General features: G+C 55.9%; 6 protein-coding genes across 6 annotated transcripts; 2 read left to right on the top strand and 4 right to left on the bottom strand.

The window, feature by feature from the left end:
* Positions 1–278: 278 nt before the first annotated feature.
* B0T26DRAFT_752838 (uncharacterized protein) lies at positions 279–1,219 on the bottom strand (the record flags this gene model as incomplete). The annotated part of the gene is made up of 2 exons (XM_060445587.1): positions 279–300; positions 1,011–1,219. The coding sequence occupies 2 exons, from the start codon at positions 1,217–1,219 to the stop codon at positions 279–281; spliced, it is 231 nt and encodes a 76-aa protein (XP_060293950.1).
* Positions 1,220–1,582: 363 nt separating this feature from the next.
* B0T26DRAFT_714791 (uncharacterized protein) lies at positions 1,583–3,032 on the bottom strand (the record flags this gene model as incomplete). Its single annotated transcript, XM_060442210.1, has 4 exons — positions 1,583–2,338; positions 2,397–2,718; positions 2,806–2,912; positions 2,949–3,032. Coding segments are annotated over 4 exons (924 nt in total), but the record flags the coding sequence as incomplete, so codon positions are not given.
* A 3,875-nt stretch (positions 3,033–6,907) lies between these two features.
* On the bottom strand, positions 6,908–8,773 carry B0T26DRAFT_780082 (uncharacterized protein). The gene has a single exon (XM_060446680.1). It carries the CDS (start codon positions 8,712–8,714, stop codon positions 6,963–6,965), a length of 1,752 nt encoding a protein of 583 aa, XP_060293952.1. The 5' UTR covers positions 8,715–8,773; the 3' UTR covers positions 6,908–6,962.
* A 3,245-nt stretch (positions 8,774–12,018) lies between these two features.
* B0T26DRAFT_741665 (uncharacterized protein) lies at positions 12,019–12,534 on the bottom strand (the record flags this gene model as incomplete). The annotated part of the gene is made up of 2 exons (XM_060444002.1): positions 12,019–12,302; positions 12,372–12,534. The coding sequence occupies 2 exons, from the start codon at positions 12,532–12,534 to the stop codon at positions 12,019–12,021; spliced, it is 447 nt and encodes a 148-aa protein (XP_060293953.1).
* A 1,736-nt stretch (positions 12,535–14,270) lies between these two features.
* B0T26DRAFT_596310 (chaperonin 10-like protein) lies at positions 14,271–15,551 on the top strand (the record flags this gene model as incomplete). Its single annotated transcript, XM_060435610.1, has 3 exons — positions 14,271–15,266; positions 15,353–15,386; positions 15,451–15,551. Coding segments are annotated over 3 exons (1,131 nt in total), but the record flags the coding sequence as incomplete, so codon positions are not given.
* A 772-nt stretch (positions 15,552–16,323) lies between these two features.
* On the top strand, positions 16,324–19,687 carry B0T26DRAFT_651186 (uncharacterized protein; the record flags this gene model as incomplete). Its single annotated transcript, XM_060438252.1, has 3 exons — positions 16,324–16,954; positions 17,019–18,627; positions 18,796–19,687. 3 exons carry the CDS (start codon positions 16,324–16,326, stop codon positions 19,685–19,687), a joined length of 3,132 nt encoding a protein of 1,043 aa, XP_060293955.1.
* Between the last annotated feature and the right edge of the window lie 328 nt (positions 19,688–20,015).

The following is a 20,015-nucleotide window of genomic DNA, read 5'->3' on the forward strand; positions in this document are numbered from 1 at the left end:
TGAAAGGCCCCATCCGTGAATTTAAGTGTGACGTGGGCCACCATTGCCATTGAGTGTCGGTGGAGCTATGAGGCGCTTGGAATTTTCTCGGGATTGCGAACGGTCCCGCACCCGAGGGAGAAGAGAATGAAAATTAGGGGGGTCGGTAAAATCACAATTGGCATTGGTACTCACGAGTCTAATTATGGTGGTTGATGGGAGGCGAGGAGGGGTGGAGCTCTTCCGGGCCAGCCAGGAGATCGGGTTATAAGGGCGAAAGTCGAGGTGCTGCCTGCTGGTCACTCCCAGGGTTCCGGGTAGCTGAGCGGCACCTAGGTACATACATACATATGCGGCAAAATACGCGTGCTGGCTCATTACGTCATTAACACGGCGCGAAGTGCAGCGAAAAGGCTGGCAGGATCAACTTGCAACATGATTCGTGGATCGCTCTATGGTCTGTATGGAATATAATGCATGCAATAATCCCACTCGGTGCGTTGACTAATTCTACGTACGAGTTTAGGAGATGGAAATGTTGGAATAGCGGCATTCATGACCGTACCTTTGGTGCAGGAGGGAGGGAGCGCAAGGCACGTACCGGCTCACGTGGCACGTGAGCCCACGGGGGCTTGCGTGCCGATCCACCAAAACCAAGCCCACCCAGAGACCTTAGTTACTTCTACTTCTGTAGACAATCAATGAACACCCATTCCCCCCCACAGTAGTACTACTACAAACAATTTCCGGAACACCACGAACAGGAATGAACTTAAGCTGGGGAACAGTATTTAGAAAGGAGTATAATATTCCAATAGAGTTCTATAGGTACAACCAAGGTCAAGCTCGCAATGCCGACGCCATAGAATAGACCCGGAACGCCGGGGTCGTGTAACCCGGGTAACCCAATGGGACAAAAAAATAGTGCCTCTCAGACAGGTAAATAAAACAAATAACAGTAGTATGCGCCTATGTGCAGCCTTGCAATGCAAACACACAGGCACAGAAAACCAAGAACGAAAGAAAGCAACCCGCAAAACTTGAGCGTCACGAGCGCCTCGCCTGCGTACTGCTTGTAGCTGTCGACGCAGAACGTGATGGCCGTCGTCGAGCCGAGCGAGCAGCCGAACGAGACGACCCCAAAGAAGACGGCCGGGACCATGTAATTGTCGCGCACCTGGGCCGACCAGCCGAAGCTCATCAGGCCGATGACCGTCGTGAGCGCCACGGGCGCTGCCATGACTAGCCGAACTCGGGCTCGTATAGCCCGCCGTTGCGGCGCGCCATCGCCTTGACGATCACGTCCGAGACCTTGCCCGCCACGGCGGTACCGAGGATGCCGCCGATGAACGGGCTCAGGTACACCAGTCCCGTCTGCAGGCATTGAAGTCATAGATTTCTTCGTGGTAAATCACGGCTACCGACTCCGAGATGACGATCAGCCGCCCGACGGAGCAGGCGTAGACGACGGCAGACCAGAGCACGGCGGGGTAGGAAAAGAGAATTAGGGGCCGGATGGCGACTTTATACCATTTATCATTATTGAGACGCCCGTGGAAGGGCAATAGCAATAAGTCTAGTGGCTTTCTTCTACGTGATCTCGCGGCATACCTGCGGCACCCTAGTCTCACGACTGGTGCAGGCCTGCAGGGGTGGGTATCTAAATGTCTGGCACTGCCGGAGCGCTAGTGGAGCCTGAGCCACCACAGTGACAGTGACAGTGACAGTCTTCTTCTTCTTCTTCCTCTTCGTCCCCTCGTCTCTGAGCTGCAATGATCTTTGCAATGGCAACAAGTCCAGCCTCGCCGTCATCTTCGTCTCCTTGAGGTTGGGTATCGTGATCGGTTCCGGGCAGAGGCGGGATGTTCTCTGGGAATGCTGTATCATGGCCGATTTCGTCGGCGAGAGCGAGGAGAAGCGCCCGGTTGAGATATCTTTCTCGCGTTGCCTAGAACCCCTTTCCTAGCTGGAGTTTCAGCTTCTTGGCGGGATCAGTGCGGTATTCGTGTCTCCATGCCATCTTGAGCTGCGCAAAGACGAAGAGGAAGTATAGATATCTTGCTCTTGGACGATCATCATTCTTGAATGACAGCCTCTGACCGTCCAGGTTCCGAATGGTTATATCTTTAGGTGCACCGTGGCCATCTTCGGGTGCATTGTGGCCCTTGGGGATAATAACCGTATTGAGCGATTCTGCGTCCTCGTCGATAATACGCCATCGGTAAATCTTTGGCTCGTTTCTCTCCCAGTCTGCTACTTGTTCGGTCGTGGGGTTGTCGGGTAGGTCGGGGACAATGGAGATAGCACCGTCGTCAAGAGCCGACTCTACATGAGGTTGAAGTGGCAGACCATTTCGTGACTAGAGTAAATAAGTCAATACTCTATATCATCTCGAGGCTCTCCAATAAGATACATACCGTCATCAGCTCACTTTCGACATCCTCGCCAAAAAGCGCAACCAAAACGTCAGGACCAAGCTTATAGGGAAATAAATGTGCGGCGGTAACACCTGACTTGATAAATTCGTAGCCAGTAGCGGAATCGTGGACGGTTACAATGATTTTTGGTTTGTTCGGTTTTGTTGTAGCGGCACCGTAAAATTGAATAAGATCATCTTTGAACTTTGACTGCTCTGATCTCTTGCGTGCGCCCATACCAACTTTGTCAGCGCAAATGCCAAGTTGGCTTGTTGAGAACATGGCTTGGAATGCTCGTCTAATAGGACAACTTCGCTTGACCCTCTCGACTTATTTCGTGTAGAGCGTCTTTTCCAATGTGCTAGCTTTTATCTCCTCGATGATGCGGCGTGCTTGGGTAGTTGCCCACCATGATGTAGCAGGTCCTTCCCCGCCATCGACCCAATCTCGGACGGCGAGTTTGGTCTCGGCATGGAGATACGCGACCGATGCGTCGCATGCGGCCGCAGCCGATATCTAATATCGAGCGTCAAAACTAGTCGTCGGCCGAACTTGCTTCTTAGATTTGATGAGCTTAGCGCTGAGATAGTAATAGTCCTTCTCGGGATCCGTTCTTGCTCGCTTGCTTGATGTTCTCTGGGGGACTTGCGGCGGGCCGTTTGGGGTAGCTGATTGCGATGCCATGGCCGGTAAATGCTGCTCGAGTGTTGTATTTTTTAGTAAAAAGAGCGAGGTGTAAAGAGGTGAGGCGAGGGGAGGCGAGGCGAGGGGAGGCGAGGCGGCCGAGGTTAAGTAGGTGTGGTGCGGGTCACGTGAGGAGTAAGAACGAGAAGCATGGGTGCTCCTTGCCCCGTAAGTAAAGTCTTTGAGCCAAAACTACATCCTAACTTATCTTAGTAAACTCAGACGTCTTTTTCTAGGCAGGGGGGTGGCTTCGCCACCATTCCGGGCAGGTATGGATTGAATGGCCCACTTCGTGGGCCGCATAGGCCGCTAGACAAAAATTCACCTAATTTGGGTGTAAATCTGTTGTCACGAATCCCTATGGATTCCCTGTGGATATGCACAAAGGTGGGGCATGCTCTTTTTGGCGCGGGCCAATCAGGAGCGTTCCAGGGTTCCGAGCTCTGGAGCTCGGGGACGCGGGACAGTTCTGGTCGGGCGGTGACCCGGACGCGGGACCACGGGACAACGGAACCACTGTTATTGGTTACGTAGATAGATATATACGACGACCGTGACCACGGTCTTAGATAGTTCTTGCTTGGTTCTTCAAGCAAGCAATACACATTCACTGCACTCATACACTTTGAGTGGCATTCCGATTTGTGTTACGATCCTGGTTCAAAGGTGCAGAGGGCGTTGCCCGCCCGCTGCGGATTGGCTGGGACGGCACTTAGGGTGGGGCTCTCGCTAAGAGAAGGTGCATCCAATTAGGGAGTGCTCAGTGGGGCCATTGCCAAGGTGCACTGAGCATGGCTGAGCTCAGTAGGATCAGTGCCGAGACCCACTGAGCGCACTGAGCAGGGAGCTCAGTGGGGATCAGTGCGTCTAGGACTGAGCACGACTGAGCATGTAAGGCAGGAACTCTGATTGGTTGCTCATAGTTCTATATAGGAGCTGGCAGCACGCTCTCTCTGGAGAACGGTTCTGCAGCTATCAATGCATCTGGTTAAGCATACATTGGTTATGTGTTGAAAGCCTGTCTTTCGCAATCTGTGCACGGTACTCCTTGTCTCCTGTCATCTCCTACCTGCCGTCCAGACCCCCACAATCCTAGGCCGGGCCTAGCTCCGTGGACCTGTTGTCCAGATTGTAACACTCGCCCTGCTTGTTGCTCCTATTGTGACCACCTTGATTAGGCGTACCTGCCTTCTCTTACAACAGGCAAAACGGTACTACAGAGGAAGGGAGGTTAGCTACGAAGAGCGGGTAGATTGTAAGGTTCGTCGAAGGTACTACGGTACGACTAATTATTGGAAAAAGGAAATTATGGGGTGGGCGAGGAATTTCGAGGCGGGTTGAAGGGCAATTCGCGTAGTGTAAGAGAAGGCAGGTACGCCGGATCAAGGTGGTCACAATGCAGGTAAGAAGGTGGGCGAGCAATGAGTAGTATTGGTGTGAGACTTTAACCTGGCCCTCGCAAAGGAAGGTGGGCGAGGGCCACTGTTTATATACGTGCTCAGGGGCTCAGGCCCGGGGCGCCATGGCGTGGCGTAGTGGCTTGTGCCAACTGGCAGTGTTCCGGCCAGTTGGTAACAGGTGGTGAGCGCGCACCCTGTGCGCGCGGCTGGTGTTTGGGTTGTCCTTTCCTTGCTATTACGAACCACTCGACTGTTAGGGTCGTCTGTCTGTAAGGGAGCACGGGCTCCACAGAATGCTGGGGTTGGTAATTATGAAGATAGAACAAAGGGCAAGCTCCTATCGCACGGGTAATACAGTCAAATCGGAATGCCACTCAAAGTGTACGAGTGCAGTGAATGTGTATTGCTTGCTTAAAGAACCAAGCAAGAACTATCTAAGACCGTGGGTACGGTCATCGTATTTATCTAGTTGCGCAACCAATCAGCGTTCTCCCTTACAGTGCTCAGTGCCTCCGGGGCGCTCAGTCTTCCAAGACGACTGAGCTCTCAATGGTAACTGAGCACTTTCCTAATTGGCTGTTCTTCCTGCTCAGTGGGTCTTCCCAATCTTGGCGGCCGAACGCACTGAGCGCCGCCTGTTTGGCCGCACCGAGCTCATGTGGGGCCCGTCCTGCCCACCAGTGCTGCCCAATCAGCAGTCGGCTTCCAGCGCCTCCTGCAGACTTGAGCCAGGATCGTAACACTTGCACGTAGTCACGTACGCAAAGCCCACCCTAGCATTAGCACTACTTGCGCATGCCCCACCACGCTAGAAAACATTTAAACTCTTATATCTCAGCCAATTTCCATTATAATACGAATCGGGCTTCAGATTCAAAATTTCCGTAGAGTTATACACACAATAATACCAGTTGCATCAATTTTGGAAAGTATTCTGACCGAGTGGCAGATAGGCACGTGATAGGGGCTGCCCATATTGGATGTGACTGACAAATCGGGTCCACTTTTCCATATAGGTTAGCCAATCCAGAAAGGCGATAAGGCGTCTTATCAATTTCACATAGTAATTTTTTCAGAGTTTCGCAGTAATATTGTGTTACGAATCACTGCGTAAATGCGTGAAGGTGGGGCACTCTCTATTTGATGTGGACCAATCAGAGGTGTCCCAGGGTCCCGAGCACTTGGACCCGGGGACACGGGACAGCCCCGGAGGACCGGCGTCCCGGACGCGGGACCACGGGACAGTGGGACCATTGTTATTGGTCTAGTAGATAGATATATACAACAACCGTGCCTACGGTTCTAGATAGCTCTTGCTTGATCTCGCAAGCAAGCAATACACATTCACTGCACTCATACACTTTGAGTGGCATTCCAATTTGACTGTGCTACCCGTGCGATAGGAGCTTGCCCTTTGTTCTATCTTCATAATTACCAACCCCAGCATCCTGTGGAGCCCGTGCTCCCTTACAGATAGACGACCCTAACAGTTGAGTGGTTTGTAATATATTGTCCTCCGGCCAGGATGAGCACGGAACGGTGTTTCAAGCACGGGGCGTATAAGTCCCAAGTGCTTGGGGTTTCACAGAATTGCCTACCTTCCCCATGTCCTGATCACGTAAGGTAGGTGATCATGGCCCAAATGGCGGAAAAGAGCCGATTTGTTTTTCTTATTTGATAGTTAATTGCTCCGTTGATTTCAATCGATCGCTGCTGCTTGGGACAAAAATTACCGCACACCATCTGTTGGAGTGTGTCAAGCAGAAGGGCCTCGAAGGTTCTAGATAGAGACTTCGCCATCCACTTCACCACCACAATAGTAGTATCAGAAGGGGCTTTCTGGCACTGCCAGAAAGCTAGAGAGAAGAACACACATCTACAATCCATCACTTGAACCACCAGCTTTCGGCATACAGTTACGCCCTGTTGATTCAAGTACCGGTACCCTGGTGAATCCAACACCATCCGAACTGTCCAGCTAATCAATGTTACAGAGAGACAAAACGTTGCAACATGGAACAACTAAATAAAAAAATCGCCGCCGCGTTTGACTTCAGGACCTGCCTGGCTTGGGCCGGCCAGTTTTCCCAGACTAGTTTCTTCTTCCGACAAGGGATGGGCGGGCCCGCGGCCCGTGTAGTTAATTATTGACCAGTTTCCTGCATGGCCTTTCTTTTTCTTTTTCTTCAAAAAGAGTTTCTTACACCCTTTTCCCCCAGTTGTTGTTGTTCCTGCTGTTGTGAGATCCTGCCTCTCAGGTTCCAGCCTGATGTTTTTTTGTTCCGAGGTCCTGCCTCTCAGTTTCCAATCTGATCTTTCTCTCGCACACACGCACGCACGCACGCACATGAAAAAAACATTGCGCTCTGTTTTGAGAACCCCCGACAGGTACTCTCCCTTCCCCACCAAGTTCATCATCCCGGAGGGAGGGAGCGCCGCGGCGTGTCGAAATATAGCCGCAAGACTCGGGCGACGGGTTAAATTACGCCATAGGCAGCCTCCTCGGGACCCTGTTGATAGGAATACCACGATGTGCTAGTTTAAGGAGCTCCTGCAAGGACGCGCCGACGGCGTGCTGCCAAATAGAGTCGTAGTGCTCCTTTGATATATCCGCGTCAAGGTAAGCCTGCTCCCTCACCTCACTCGCTTTGATATCTTCCATGACATTCGCCTTGGTCGCATTGTATTCCTCCTCGTTGAATGTCACACCCCACTTGAGTATCTTGGCAATCGGGTGATCTCCAAGCTCCTTCCACCATGCGTGCAGCGCAGCGCCGTCTTGTTTCACCGTCCGCACTTTTATGCCGTTCTCGTCGTGCCTGAGATAGTCGTACAGCCCTATCTCGGCCAGGTGACTCTTCAAGTGCGCCAGTCTGGTGTTGAGGAAGCCTTCTCTTTCGGCGTTGAACTTGACCTCTAGCGTAGACAGATGGTCCTCATTGGCAGGGTTACTCAACCACGTCTCGTGACCTTTATTGTCCTTCTTGTCGGTGGTCTCCTTGGGCAGCTCGTTGACATGTGTGAGTTCTGTAAATCTCGGCTGCTTCATGCTGGGATGCCACTTGGCCACCGGCCCAAATTCCAATCTGTGGAAGTCGCCGCCAGCCTTGAAAAAGCCTTTCTTTGAATCGTTGAGCATATGCTTGGGCGTGAAACCATAAGCCGGGAGGGCCATGTCGATCAGGGCGTTTTCGTTTATTTGAAGCCCGGCATCGATGGCGTGCCCGGTCATCCAAACCAAGGTGAGCGACTGCACTGGGTCGTGGATGCCGGCGCCTCCACCAATCGATGTATGGTACCCCGGGAAGACGGTAATAGAAAGCTTTGTCGTGTTCGCGTTCGTTGCGGCGGCACTCTTGTGCGGAAGAAACGGCTTAAAGCTTTCCCGGTGCTCCGAGTCCGAGACGGCCACGGCCACCTGCCCGATTGTGGAGAGGCCGTCAAGATCCAAGACGAAATCAAGAGTGTGTTTTTGGCTGTCCAATCCGCCGACATCCGGGAATCCGAGTGATGCAACAGGGTCGTAAACGCCAACGAAGTCAATCTTGATGTTTTTAACAATGAAGCCGTCAAACGGGGCAGGGATTGCCCCCGAGCCCTTGCAGATGATGAACTTCTGTACCATTTCCGTGATAGCGGTGTCGAGCACGTCGCCCTTCACGCCATCTCTCTTGTATGGTTCTTGGTGGATCGCCCGGAACTTATCCATGTCCAGGGGACCCCAGCGGGCAAATATCGCCATCAATATCAATGCGGTCGTCGAGCCGCGGGAGAAGCCGATGAGGGAGATTGCATCCCCTACTTTGAGGTTGAAAAGAGACGCGGCCCGAACCAAGGACACCACGATCGGGACGATGTGCCTGGCGCTCGCCAGATCCAAGTGTTTGTGTCCTCGTCCGTCGTTCCCCAGCCCAGGTTGAATGACGATGATCTGTTCCCAGACTTTGCTATTATCATGCTTGTTTTGGACCACGTTGTTGGGTACGGCTGGTTGGGGGCCGTCTGACCGACTTAGGAACATGGAGGCCATCCTGCCGGGGTTCGTCGTGTCAACGCCGGCGTCCTTGATTGGGTTGTTGCTCGTTCCATCACAAATGAAGATGAGCCTGCGGTGCACATCCGTCTTGCGAGGGTGGTCCTTGTCCGTGAGGGTATGGCAATCGTCGGCGAGTGCATGTTCGTTGTTCGAGGCAACGAGATAGGTTCCAATAAAATGGGGGTGTGCCTCCGTCATTGTGAAGGTAGATGGAAGTGCTTCGCCAATCTAAGATATTTAGGCAGCCCGGTGGATCAGGGCACGCGAGGGTCAAGCAGAAGCGAAAAATAGATTTCAAAAGAAAAAAAAGACCAGCTGAACACAAGATGAAGTGCCAAACCAGACCAGCAGTGGGCAAAATCAAGTGTGATATCAGAGATGAGAAGGTGAAGTTGAGAGAGTCTGTGATGCGAGAGATAGAGAATCAAATCTATCTTGGAGTAAGAAACTCAGAGACCTTTATAGTCAGTTCAACGACCAAACTTGAGGGCGCCTTTGGCGCTCTGGTGGCCAAACCTCTCCATTCTCGCGCCGCCAACGTGTTAATTACATGTCTGTTCTGCCTGCATGGTCTGACAATGGGGCACATTCACGGCCGAGTTGTTGCAACTCTCCACTCTCCTGGGCCCCTGAGCATGGGGCACAGACGTATTGCTATTCATGATGAGCTTTGTTTGGGGCTGTTAGACTAAAGTCGAGTTTCGGCAGGCTAGCAGACGGCGCTGTTTGACTGAAAGACATACGAGCCGACAAGTACAGTCTCCGAATTCGAAGCGCCACCCTTGGCAAACACGACATGGAGAGACACATGTATAAGCTGACAGGCACAGCTAGAGAGAGGCAGAGGGAGCCAGGGGGTAGGGGTGGGCCGGATGGAGGAAGGGAAAAAGAAGGCATGTGTCAGATGGGCAGCCTAGTCTAAGAGGCAGCTTGGCCAAGTGTTAAATCTAGGAGCGTTAATGTTTGTGGGCCACTGTATCTCATTCTCCTCGAGATCACAGTCCCAAACACAGCACATCAGGTGCATCTTGGCTGTCAGCCGCGACGTACCGGGGGGGGGGGGCGCGGGGAGCGTGGCTCTCCGCCGCATGTATTTGTAGAATTGTGTGCTGACTGCTGTCAAGTGAACGGATGCAAGGGTCCAGGGGTCCAGAGGTCCAGAGGTCCAGGGGTCTTCCAGTAATTGTAGGACAGCCAGGTCGGATCTCGGATCCGCCATCAGATTCGGCCCGTTCGTTGTGTTGTTGAGCTGTGGGGTGGGTTGAGGGTTTCCCTAGATTGTTGGATGCATTCAGCTACGACACTTGCTAATCACGGCAATCAGTCCGTTTTGAGTCGAGTGTGAGGTGCGAGGGAGGTGCCTTGGACTGCTGACTGACCTGACTGACGGAGACTTTGGCCCGGACCAATGGGCAACGACTGCTGACCTGACAGACGGAGCAACTCCGAAACTTTGGCTCGGCAATGGGAGTTGTCCAATTTGCCAACTTTTGGCTCCCGAATTCCAACTTTTGGAACCTTTAACCCCTGTACCTCGTAGCGGGTGCGGCACACTTCGAGTCAAAGGTGGGGGCCGGGGGCGCGAGGCTGCAGCCTGGCAACAAGGCCGAGTCCCATCGGCGATCGATGACTAAACCCTCGTTGCGGTCTAGCTAGGGTGGGGGGGATTCCCTGGTCGCGCTTCCACAACGATAAATGGTAATTAATTATCGGTAGTTCTGCGCCATCTTTCGTCAGCTGCCATGAGCGTCTCGACTGAGTCAACTCTTCATAATTGCCTTACCTACTCTCATTCAAAATTTTGATCCCTGACAGACCATGCCTGGATGCATGCTGTCAGGCTGAGCTCACCTACTGTCGTTCCGGATCCTTTTGCAGTCAAATTTCCTTCAAAACCCATCAACTGCCTGGCATTTCTAGAGTCTGGGCGTCTGGGCGCCTGCGAGCCTGTATCGTGAATTGGCCTCCCCGCCCCAGAACTCCTCTTCTAGCGCCTTCTCGTCGAGCGCAGCGCAGCATGAGTGGCCGAATTGAGTCTTGATCAACTCTCGGCGTCAGGATCACAAAGTCCGGGCATAGGCATGACACATCGTGATTATCAACCACAAATCCTCCGCACTCTGCACCATCTCGTAATTACGCTCGACTGGCATCGAGCTAAACCGTCTTCACGATCGTCAACCTGCAGGTCCCAAGAGCTTGCTAACCGAGCCCAGGCCCTCAGGACCGAACAGAGTTTCAGCACACTGCATCTAATTAATGCGGGAATAATAATGGAAGTCCAGACTGCTCCCCGCATTTCTGTTCCGGGCTCGGCCCGGACCGTTTCAAGACACGCTGTGCTGGGCACCGAGCCTCTAAGGCCGAGCAAACCCCTCGCAGCAATGCATCAAGTTTCTGTTGGAATAACATACTGGAATGACGCGCTGATCCAAGGAATGCGGCTCCGCATTCCTGGCCACAGCAACGTCTGTGGAGGAGCGGGCCTGACAGATGCATATATATTGGCCTACGCCCACCTGTTCAGATAGATAAAAAGACAGACACAAACGAATCCATCACTTGAACCACCACCTTACGGCGCGCAGCGCGCCATGCTGTTTCCAGTACCGGTACCCTGGTGATTCCTACAGTTTCTTTATATCTCTCTCTAGGCCGGCGTACTGGCAGTGCCGCATTTCCAGACCCTCAATGTGTCGCTGAAGTCAAGTCGAGTCGAGCACGAAACATCTCAGCGAGGTGTCCGTGTCGGCTCAAGATCAGTGCCAAGGCGCCATTGTGGGCCGTGGGCCGTGGGCCGTGGGCCGTTGGAAACAACTCCTCACGCTGACCGTGGCCCGCATCGCACGCTGACCGTGGCCCGCATCGCACGCTGACCGTGGTCCGCACAGTATTGGCCGAGTCGTACCGAACTGGAATCGGCGATTGGGCAGGTCTCGATTTCATCCTACGATTCCACTTGTCTGTTGACCGGCAAGCGCAACCGACTAACAATCTGCCGAGGGAGCTGTTGCGGGTTACAAAAAGCCTGGTCGTGAAGTTTTAATTGGGTGTAACCATTCCATTTTTCACCACTGCCACACAGCCCTTGCAGTAACGATTCATGTAGGTTGATCCAAGTCACGGGTTACCTGTGCTCTATCGCTTTCCGCTCAACAAAAAATACAGTTGAAGTCAAAACCGGGGCCCCGGTCGTTGTGCCCACTTTTCCTCTTCTGTATTGGCCTGCTTTTCAACTGCCGATGATAAGATTGATCTTATCGATCTAATCGACGCGCTAAGGAGACTTGGGCAATGAAATCGACGAGCTGAAGAAAGAACGGGTATAACGAATTACCACGCTACGAGTCCAGCGTTGTGCTTCCACCTGTCAAAATATTTGCATTTACGCCTCGTTTTCCCAGAACCATGCATGTCATCCCTTCTTAAACCGATCGAAAAACACAACAAAAACAAGCTAAACACCCCCGGGTGCCAGAGAACTCTTGCTTAATTACCCACGCTAGAACGGGCTGACCCAGGGGCGACACTTGTTGGCGGCGCAGAAGCCGTTGCAGCACGGGCCGACGTACTGGCCTTGCGAGTTGTAGCAGTCGCTGTAGGTGGCGACGCAGAAGCCGAGGCAGCGCACGCCCGTGACGGGCTGCGGCGGGCCGACGAAGATCTCGCCGACGCCCGTGGGCGAGATGCTGCTGGCCAGCGTCTTGTCGCCCGGCGTGTAGAAGGTGCACTGGTAGAAGGCGTTGTAGTCGGGCGCGTCGATGATGTTGACGGCGATGTTGTTGTCTGGCGGATGCATTGTCAGGAAGAGCAAAGTCGGATTGAGAAAAGGGGGGGGGGGGGGGGGTCGCTTACTGGTTGGGTATAGGTTGCCGTCGGCCGGGAAGGCCATCGAGTACTCGGCCGGCCCGCCGTGGAAGGTGAGATGGACCGTCTGCGGAGCATCGCGGTCTTCAAGGGGAGCCGCAGACGCGAGGGCTGCAAGGCCCAGGGCCAGAATGGAGGCGAGGCACTTCATGGTGAGTGAGGCGAGACTGAGATAGGGTGAGGTAAAGTTTAGTCAACTTGTCCATGTTCATGATGCGGGCAACGCTTCAGCTTTATACTGCTGGCGGGCAATTCATAACCTCCTCTCACGTTTCACAGTAGGATAACCTCGGGCCTGAATTAGACAGGTGACGGTCACGCATTCGCCAGTAGTCAACCTGTGCCAAGACAAGCCGGATACGATGCACTCTTTTGTATGGTCGTTGGGGTGCCATTGCTCGCCTGTCGGCTGGAATACGAAGTTTGGTCTTGGCGCCAGTGGAAATGGCGCAGAGCTTGGATGCGCAGCTGACCACGGCCCAGTCGAGACGGGGCGACGCCGGGCGGCTTACGACTTCACTAGAGAGACAGCTCCAACCGCGCTAAGCAAGTCGCCAATAAGAAAAGCGACAATGATATTTTTCAGGATAATTATAGGCGACTTTCTGAACAAGGCGGCAACCACCTCAGATGAAAAGTACTCTACCTCTGCCTACGGTTCTTGCAGAGAAAGCCGCCTGCCTATAATCGTGTGAGTGAGACGGTGGCTAGCATTCTAAAATAAGGACTCAAGTTGAAGGGACCCCTTTGCCGTTCCAAAGGCCCCACAAAGGAGGAATCTCGCCCAAATCCTGCTGTTAATTAGATGAGATCGATTTATAGTCCTACCGGGCCCTCTACTCGTCAGGGCTGAGTTGCGACTTGGTTAGGGCGTTTTTGTAGTCCTGAAGAGCATATCTTGGAAGGTCCCTCGCTAATAAACACTCTGCAATTGGACTAAAATATGCGGAGAATTGGATAGCGCGTCGTTTGCCTTGCTGCAGAAGTGGCCTGTTGACACCAATGGCGGGCGCTAGCACTAGAGTCCCGCAGACGTGGCGCCCAGAACATGACGGCTCGGAGCTTATTTTCCGTCCGCGCCGCATCAGGCCATGTGCACTGCTTCCCAACGCCACCTAAAGACGGCTAGACCAGGACGGGTATCCCGCAACTACCCGTTCGTAAGACGGGATATTATTCTCTTCTGGCGAGCGAGTATAACGCCCACTGACAGCTCGGTTGCATATGATTGGCTGTTGATCACTGAGGCAACTTGCCTCCAGCCCAGTCAACACAAATTCTGATAATTAATTACTTGTAAGAGGGGAGCACTGTGTCTCAGAGCATATATCTCAGAGCATATATCTCGGCCGATGTTAGCGTAGTTCTAGTTCCGGACTGGGAATGACAACCGCCTCGTCGCAAAGGATAGTGGCACGCTATGAGCGATGAGAATACGATGGCATGACGAGGGATTGTGAAATCCGGAATTGGGGAGATGCCATCGGAAGCGGGCTTATCTTCGTACTTCGACAAGTTCTGAGACACATCCAAGTTGCAAGGTCTAGCTGGTCTTAGATTCTCCCCCCTCCTAATTTTTGAGTTCCTGACTAATTAGTGATGTCAATGTCAGTCCCGAATCCTCGGCCATGTCTAATACTCGCTCTCGAAATACGCCGAGTTGACATCTGCCGAGCCGCATCCGCACCCCGCATGCTACAGTTTACCCGATATCCAAACCTCACCAGACCAGGAATTTACCTCACTGCCTCTCACTATTCCGCGGTCAAAGGAACGAGGGAAGGACAGAATATCGACCTCACTACAATCCAACCTCACCTCACCCACAAAGAAACACGACCCCACCATCCCAAAATGTCCCCAGACCAGGACCTCACCTCAGGCTTCACAAGCGAGGCCTACATCGCCCACGCCGCCGGTGGACCCATCACACTCTCACGCGTAACCTACAGCGCGATTGCAGCCAACGAGATCGTCGTCGAGACGGCTGCGACAGCCATCTGTGCGACGGACCTGAAAGCCGCCGCGGGCAAGTTCCTGTGCGGGCCGCCGCTGATCCTGGGCCACGAGAGCGCGGGCGTCGTGCTGACGGTCGGCGCAGCAGTCCATAACCTCGCGCCCGGCGACCGCGTCGTGCTGTCGTTTAGTAGCTGCGGGGCGTGCGGCGAGTGCGCGGGGGGCGCGTCGGCGTACTGCCGCGAGCTGCTCGCGCTCAACATGCGCGGCTGCCGGAGTGATGGGACGCTGGCGGCAAGCGTTACTGAGAGTGGGATGCCGGTGCGTGGGCACTTCTTCGGGCAGAGCAGTCTCGGGCGGCGGATTGTGGCGCGGGCGAGCTGTGCGGTGCGGCTGCCGTCCGGGGGGGACGAGGGGGAGCTGCGGGTGCTGGCGGCGCTGGGGTGCGGGATCCAGACGGGCGCCGGCGCCGTGTTCAACGTGGCGCGGCCGGCGCCGGGCAGCAGCGTGTGCATCTTCGGCGCGGGGTCGGTCGGGCTGGCGGCGTGTCTGGCGGCGCGGCTGACGTCGCCGGCGCGGCTGGCCGTCGTAGACAATTCGGCGGCCAAGCTGGCGATGCTGCCGGCATGCGTCAGAGACGCGGCCACGCACCTGGTGGACTCGTCTGCCCTGGCTGGCGGCGGGGATGGGGAGTTCGTGGAGAAGCTGAAGGGGCTGACGCCCGGCGGGCGCGGGTTTGACTTTGTGCTCGACTGCGTGGGGAGCGGTGATCTGGTGAGGGTAGGGCACTTGGCGCTCAAGTCGAGGGGGACTATCATTGCCGTCGGCGGGTCGCAAGATATGGCACTGCAGGTGCCCATGAGGGACCACCTCACGAAGGGCATATCGTTCAGGGGCACCCATCAAGGCGACTCGGTGCCAGCCGTCGTAGGTTCATTTCATCGCGACCCGGAGAGCCAGATGTTTGCAAAGTTTGTTGAAAAGGAAGGTGCTAACCCTCACCCGTCTTCCAGTCGATCCCGTTCATGATCGATCTCTGGCGTCAAGGTTTGTTTTCGCCTTCGCCCTCCCTTTCAAGAACTCCGTCCTGACTAAGAGCTGACGACCGTAGGAAAATTCCCCTTCGACGAACTGTTGACGTTTTACGAATTTGACCAATTCTACCAGGCCGTGCAGGACATGAAAGACGGAAAGGTTATCAAGCCGGTGCTCGTCAACAATAACAGAGAGACCTAAACAGACGAGAATGCAAACCAGGCAGTGAGATGGTAAAAAGCCCATGAAGACGAGGCGGTGAAATTAGCAACTGTCAGAAATCCCGAACCCAGCCACGACAGGATGCCATGCCCAGTGCTACGCTATGCTCCGCGCGTATGTGTCTGATTGGGCCCAGCCGTCGAGCTGTCACGCCCCAATGCCACGCCGGGACGTAAGGTTCTCCAAGCGGCGAGCGTAATGTCGTACTGGCAATTAATATAGCCCTATGCGTATACGAAATCCACCATATCCCGGCACGCCTGCGCCGCGGTCCGACCCTCGCATCATTGATTACGGCGTACCGGACAGAATAAGCAAGCACAGATCTACGCTCAAAGTCCGAGCCGGCCTCTCTTATACACGTCCCGCCAAACAATTTCGAATCCGCATTGCCACGACCGCAAATAGCAGCCTATCAGGGTCGACCCCTACCACTTAGTTGCTGCCTGCCGTGCGTCTGCGGGCAGGATTGTTGCAGTGCATTGATCGGAAGGATGGCGCCCTAGTTTGAGAGTCTCACAAGCCACCTATGTCAGACTAAGCGCAGGCTCGAGAATCCGAAGGGAGGGAGCACAGCTGCAGGTGTCCTCTCCGCGATTATATGTCGCGCTAGTGCTTGGGATTGTCTCAAATGGCACTAGTTTCCCACCTCCAAGCTACACCATCTCAGTGCCTCGACAAACTCTGCTGCAGGAGTCATCTCAAAGACAACACCCTGTCACCCAGCATGAGAAATTCCCCCGACGACGGCAGCTTCGACGACAATGGATCCGGCAACCGCCTCTTCAACACCAGCACGGCCAGTCTGCCGCAGGACCCCTTCCTGTCGCAGCAAGAGCCCCTGGTGCCGACCTTTCTCGACACGCAGGGATGCTTGTGCCAGATGCAGACAGACCCGAGCAGTGCAGACGATAGCGGCTCAGGCACGGACACGAAGCCGTTTCTCTGGCAATGCGTCGGCAACCAGACCGGAGCGGTCACCATGGAGCCGAGCGGGAAGTGGTACAAGACCCGCGACGGCGCCGAGGGGACCGAAGCCGACCTGCTCAGACTGCCCGTCAACTCAGCCGCCCACCCTCTCGATGCGGCCACGCCCATGACATGGGATCTCCAGTCAAAGTCGTTCGTCAAACTTTCTGACGGGAACAGCAAGGACAACAGACTCGGCGCGTGGGACGCGGCGTGCACGGGCGAGAACCGCACCCAGTTCTCGACGTCCTTTTACGGGGCAAACGAGCAGCTGAAGAACAACCAGGACCCAATAGCTGCTGCACCATGTTGGAGGCCGGGTGCCGTTCCCGTCCAAATCCAAAATGTGTCCGACTGGCAGACGACGGGGTGTCTGGAGGGGTTCATGTGTGCGTACCCAGAACGAACCTGTCCGCTTCCTCGGCCTCCGAATTGCTGACCGAGACCACGCAGGCGTGAACAACACGGCCAACTCCCTCCCGCAATACTGCCCCCCGATCCAAGAATGCCAGCTGGCGCGGCTCGCCAGCACCGTGTGCCAGCTCAACGGCAGCAACGTGGGCATGGGGCCGTTCGAGCCCGTGGTGTGCCAGGCGGGGCGGTACTGTCCGCCGTCGGACAACGGAACCGTGACGCGCGAGTGCCCGGCGGGCACGTACTGCCAGGCAGGCGCGTCGACGCCTACACCGTGCATGCGCGGCAGCAGGTGCCCGCCGGGGTCGACGTACCAGCTGTTCCTCGTGCCCGTCGGCCTCCTCGTCGCGCTCGACGTGCTGCTCGTCGTCGGGACCCTACTGCTGCGCCGCCGCCGCCACCACCGCCGCCGCCTCAAGGCTAACGCGCGCGGGCACGGCGTGCCGTCGCTGGGCTTTCTCGAGAAGCAGCGGGTGAGTGCCGGCAGCAGCATCGCGGCCGTCATCGCTAGACACAGGTACAAGCGCGTGCAGGACGAAACGGACCGTGTGGACGAAGACTGCGAGATGGCACCCGTCATGGATGCCACCTACGTGCCGGGCCGCCAGGATACCTGGAACGGCTTCGAGGCGGCCCTCGATATCCCCGAGCAGCTAGCCGGGAGTCCTATAGATGTCTTGAACAGTCCGGAGGCTGGTCTCACGCCCGAGATCCGCGCGTTTGTGAGCTCGATGAGCAAGGCTACCGATGCGACTGATTTTGGGCTGTCGTTTGGGTTCTCAGAGCTCACCTTCCAACCTAAAGGGAGCCAGCGGCCGATTTTGCAGGGCGTCATGGGGGAGATCAGGCGCGGGACGCTGACGGCCGTCATGGGCGGTTCAGGGGCTGGCAAGTCGACGTTTGTCAACGTGTTGATGGGCAAGAGCGAGTACACGGCAGGCAGCGTCACCATCAATGGCGCGCCGGGCAAGCTGCGGCAGTATAAAAAAGTGGTGGGCTACGTGCCGCAAAACGACGTGGTGCTGCCTGAACTAACGGTGCGCGAAAACCTGCTTCACTCGGCGCGGGTGCGGCTGCCGCGGACCTGGAAAGACGCGGACATCTGCGCGCACGTCACGGCCGTCGTCGACTGTCTCGAGCTGAGCCACGTCAGCGACAGCCTAGTGGGCAGCGTGAGCAAGCCGATACTCAGCGGTGGGCAGCGCAAGCGCGTTAGCATCGGCATGGAGCTGGCGGCGGCGCCCATGGCCATCTTCCTCGACGAGCCGACGTCGGGCCTCGACGCGACGGCGGCCACGTCCATTATGCGCACGCTCAAGGCGCTCGCGCGCCTGGGCATCTCGGTCATCGTCGTCATCCACCAGCCCCGCATGGAGATCTTCGACATGCTCGACGACTTGATCCTGCTGGCCAACGGACAGCTCATCTACGCGGGCCGAGAGGCCGACGTGCAGCCCTTCTTCGAGCAGCTCGGCTTCCACTTCCCGCCCCACGCCAACTACGGCGACGTCGTCACCGACATCATCACCGGGAACGGACGCCCGTACAAGAAGACGGGCGACATCTCCAAGGACGCGCTGATCGGCCACTGGTCTGCGTCACGACAGGGCAGCCATGGCGACGAGAGAACCATGGAGTCGGCTGTACCGTCTTGGCCGCAAAGTCCCGCGTCTTTATCCTCGTCACACACCGCGGTCCCAGCCACGGGCGCCGAACCACAACCCGCCCACCCTAACGACAGCACCAATACCACGACCGCCAACCCACGGTTCTCGCTCCCTTTCCCCTTCCCATCCTCTGCCGCCGCCCGCACTAGCACCAGCCAAAGCCACGCCAACATGCAGCGGCTGCTACGTCGGCGCGGCGCTCCTCTCTGGCGGCAGACCCAACTCTGCTTCGCACGAGCAATGCTCCAGCAGTACCGCGCCCTCGCGACCTTCTGGTACGAGATGTGCCTCGCCACGCTCGCGGGGTTCCTCCTAGGCCTCGCCGAGCACGCGAAGCAGGGCGTGCTGTTCACGGGTAGCTACCGCGGGGCGTACTCGATCCTGAGCGTGTCATCGGACCTGCGCTCCGCGCCCGAGCTAGCGCTGCTGGTAGCTATCGCGGTGGGGCTCGTGGGCGCCGCGCCGGGCGTGCGCGTCTTCTCCGAGGAACTGCTGCTGCACCGCCGCGAGGCCGAGGCCGGGCACAGCCGCCTGGCGTACTTCGCCGCTAAGTCGGCGGCGGCTGCACCGCGCATGGCTTGCGCGTGCCTGCACTTCTCGACGCCGCTGCTGCTGCTCTCGGCGGCCGTCGTGCCGTGGGGTGTGGCGTTCCTGGCGAACCTGCTGTACTTCTACTGTGTGTATGGGCTTGCGAGTGTGGTGAGCATGGTCGTGCGCCGTGAGGACGCGCCGCTGTTTGCGACGATGCTGAGTCTGATTGTCGGGGTCTTGTCTGGTGCGGCGCCGCCGCTCCGCACGGTTAGGGGGTGGCATGTCGAGTGGCTGTGGCGCGCCAGCCCGGGCGTCTGGCTCGCCGAGCTCTACTTCGGCCAGCTCGTCGGCCCGTTTGCATATCTGTACGACGTTGAGCAGGCGGCCGATGCTGCCGGCTTCGCGCTCGACCACCTGTGGCGCAACTTGGGTGTGCTGGCGGCCATTGGCACGCTGTATAGGGTGTTGGCATTTGCTGGTTTGTTTGCGGGCAAGAGGATTCGCATGTAGCTGTATTGCATTTGTGGGTAGCATGTAATACCTAGGGGTTCAAAATGCATTGTTGGATAGGCGGAAGGACTGGGTTTAGGTTTTTGCAGAGTAATATTGTGGTAAAACGGTGTAAATACAAAGACAGTTGGACGAAAGGGCAGCTTACCTTTTGACGATCGCGAGGTGGTGATCAGCGGTGCTCAGACAGTGCAAACTTCCATCCAAGTTCAACATAAAGCACTACTATTGGTTGTTGGTTGATGGCTAATGAACAGACTGAGGGGTCTCGGGGCACACGCACCGTGTCGAAGATGCTCACGCCGAGCGTCGTCCAGGTAAACGCGGG

The sequence above is a fragment of the Lasiosphaeria miniovina genome (genome assembly GCF_030549165.1).
Source record: "Lasiosphaeria miniovina strain SMH2392-1A chromosome Unknown B0T26scaffold_5, whole genome shotgun sequence".
Lineage (NCBI taxonomy): Eukaryota > Fungi > Ascomycota > Sordariomycetes > Sordariales > Lasiosphaeriaceae > Lasiosphaeria > Lasiosphaeria miniovina.

Excerpts from the sequence above, each read along its gene's own strand:
- B0T26DRAFT_780082 (XM_060446680.1), bottom strand. The coding sequence starts at position 8,714 with ATGACGGAGGCACACCCCCATTTTATTGGAACCTATCTCGTTGCCTCG.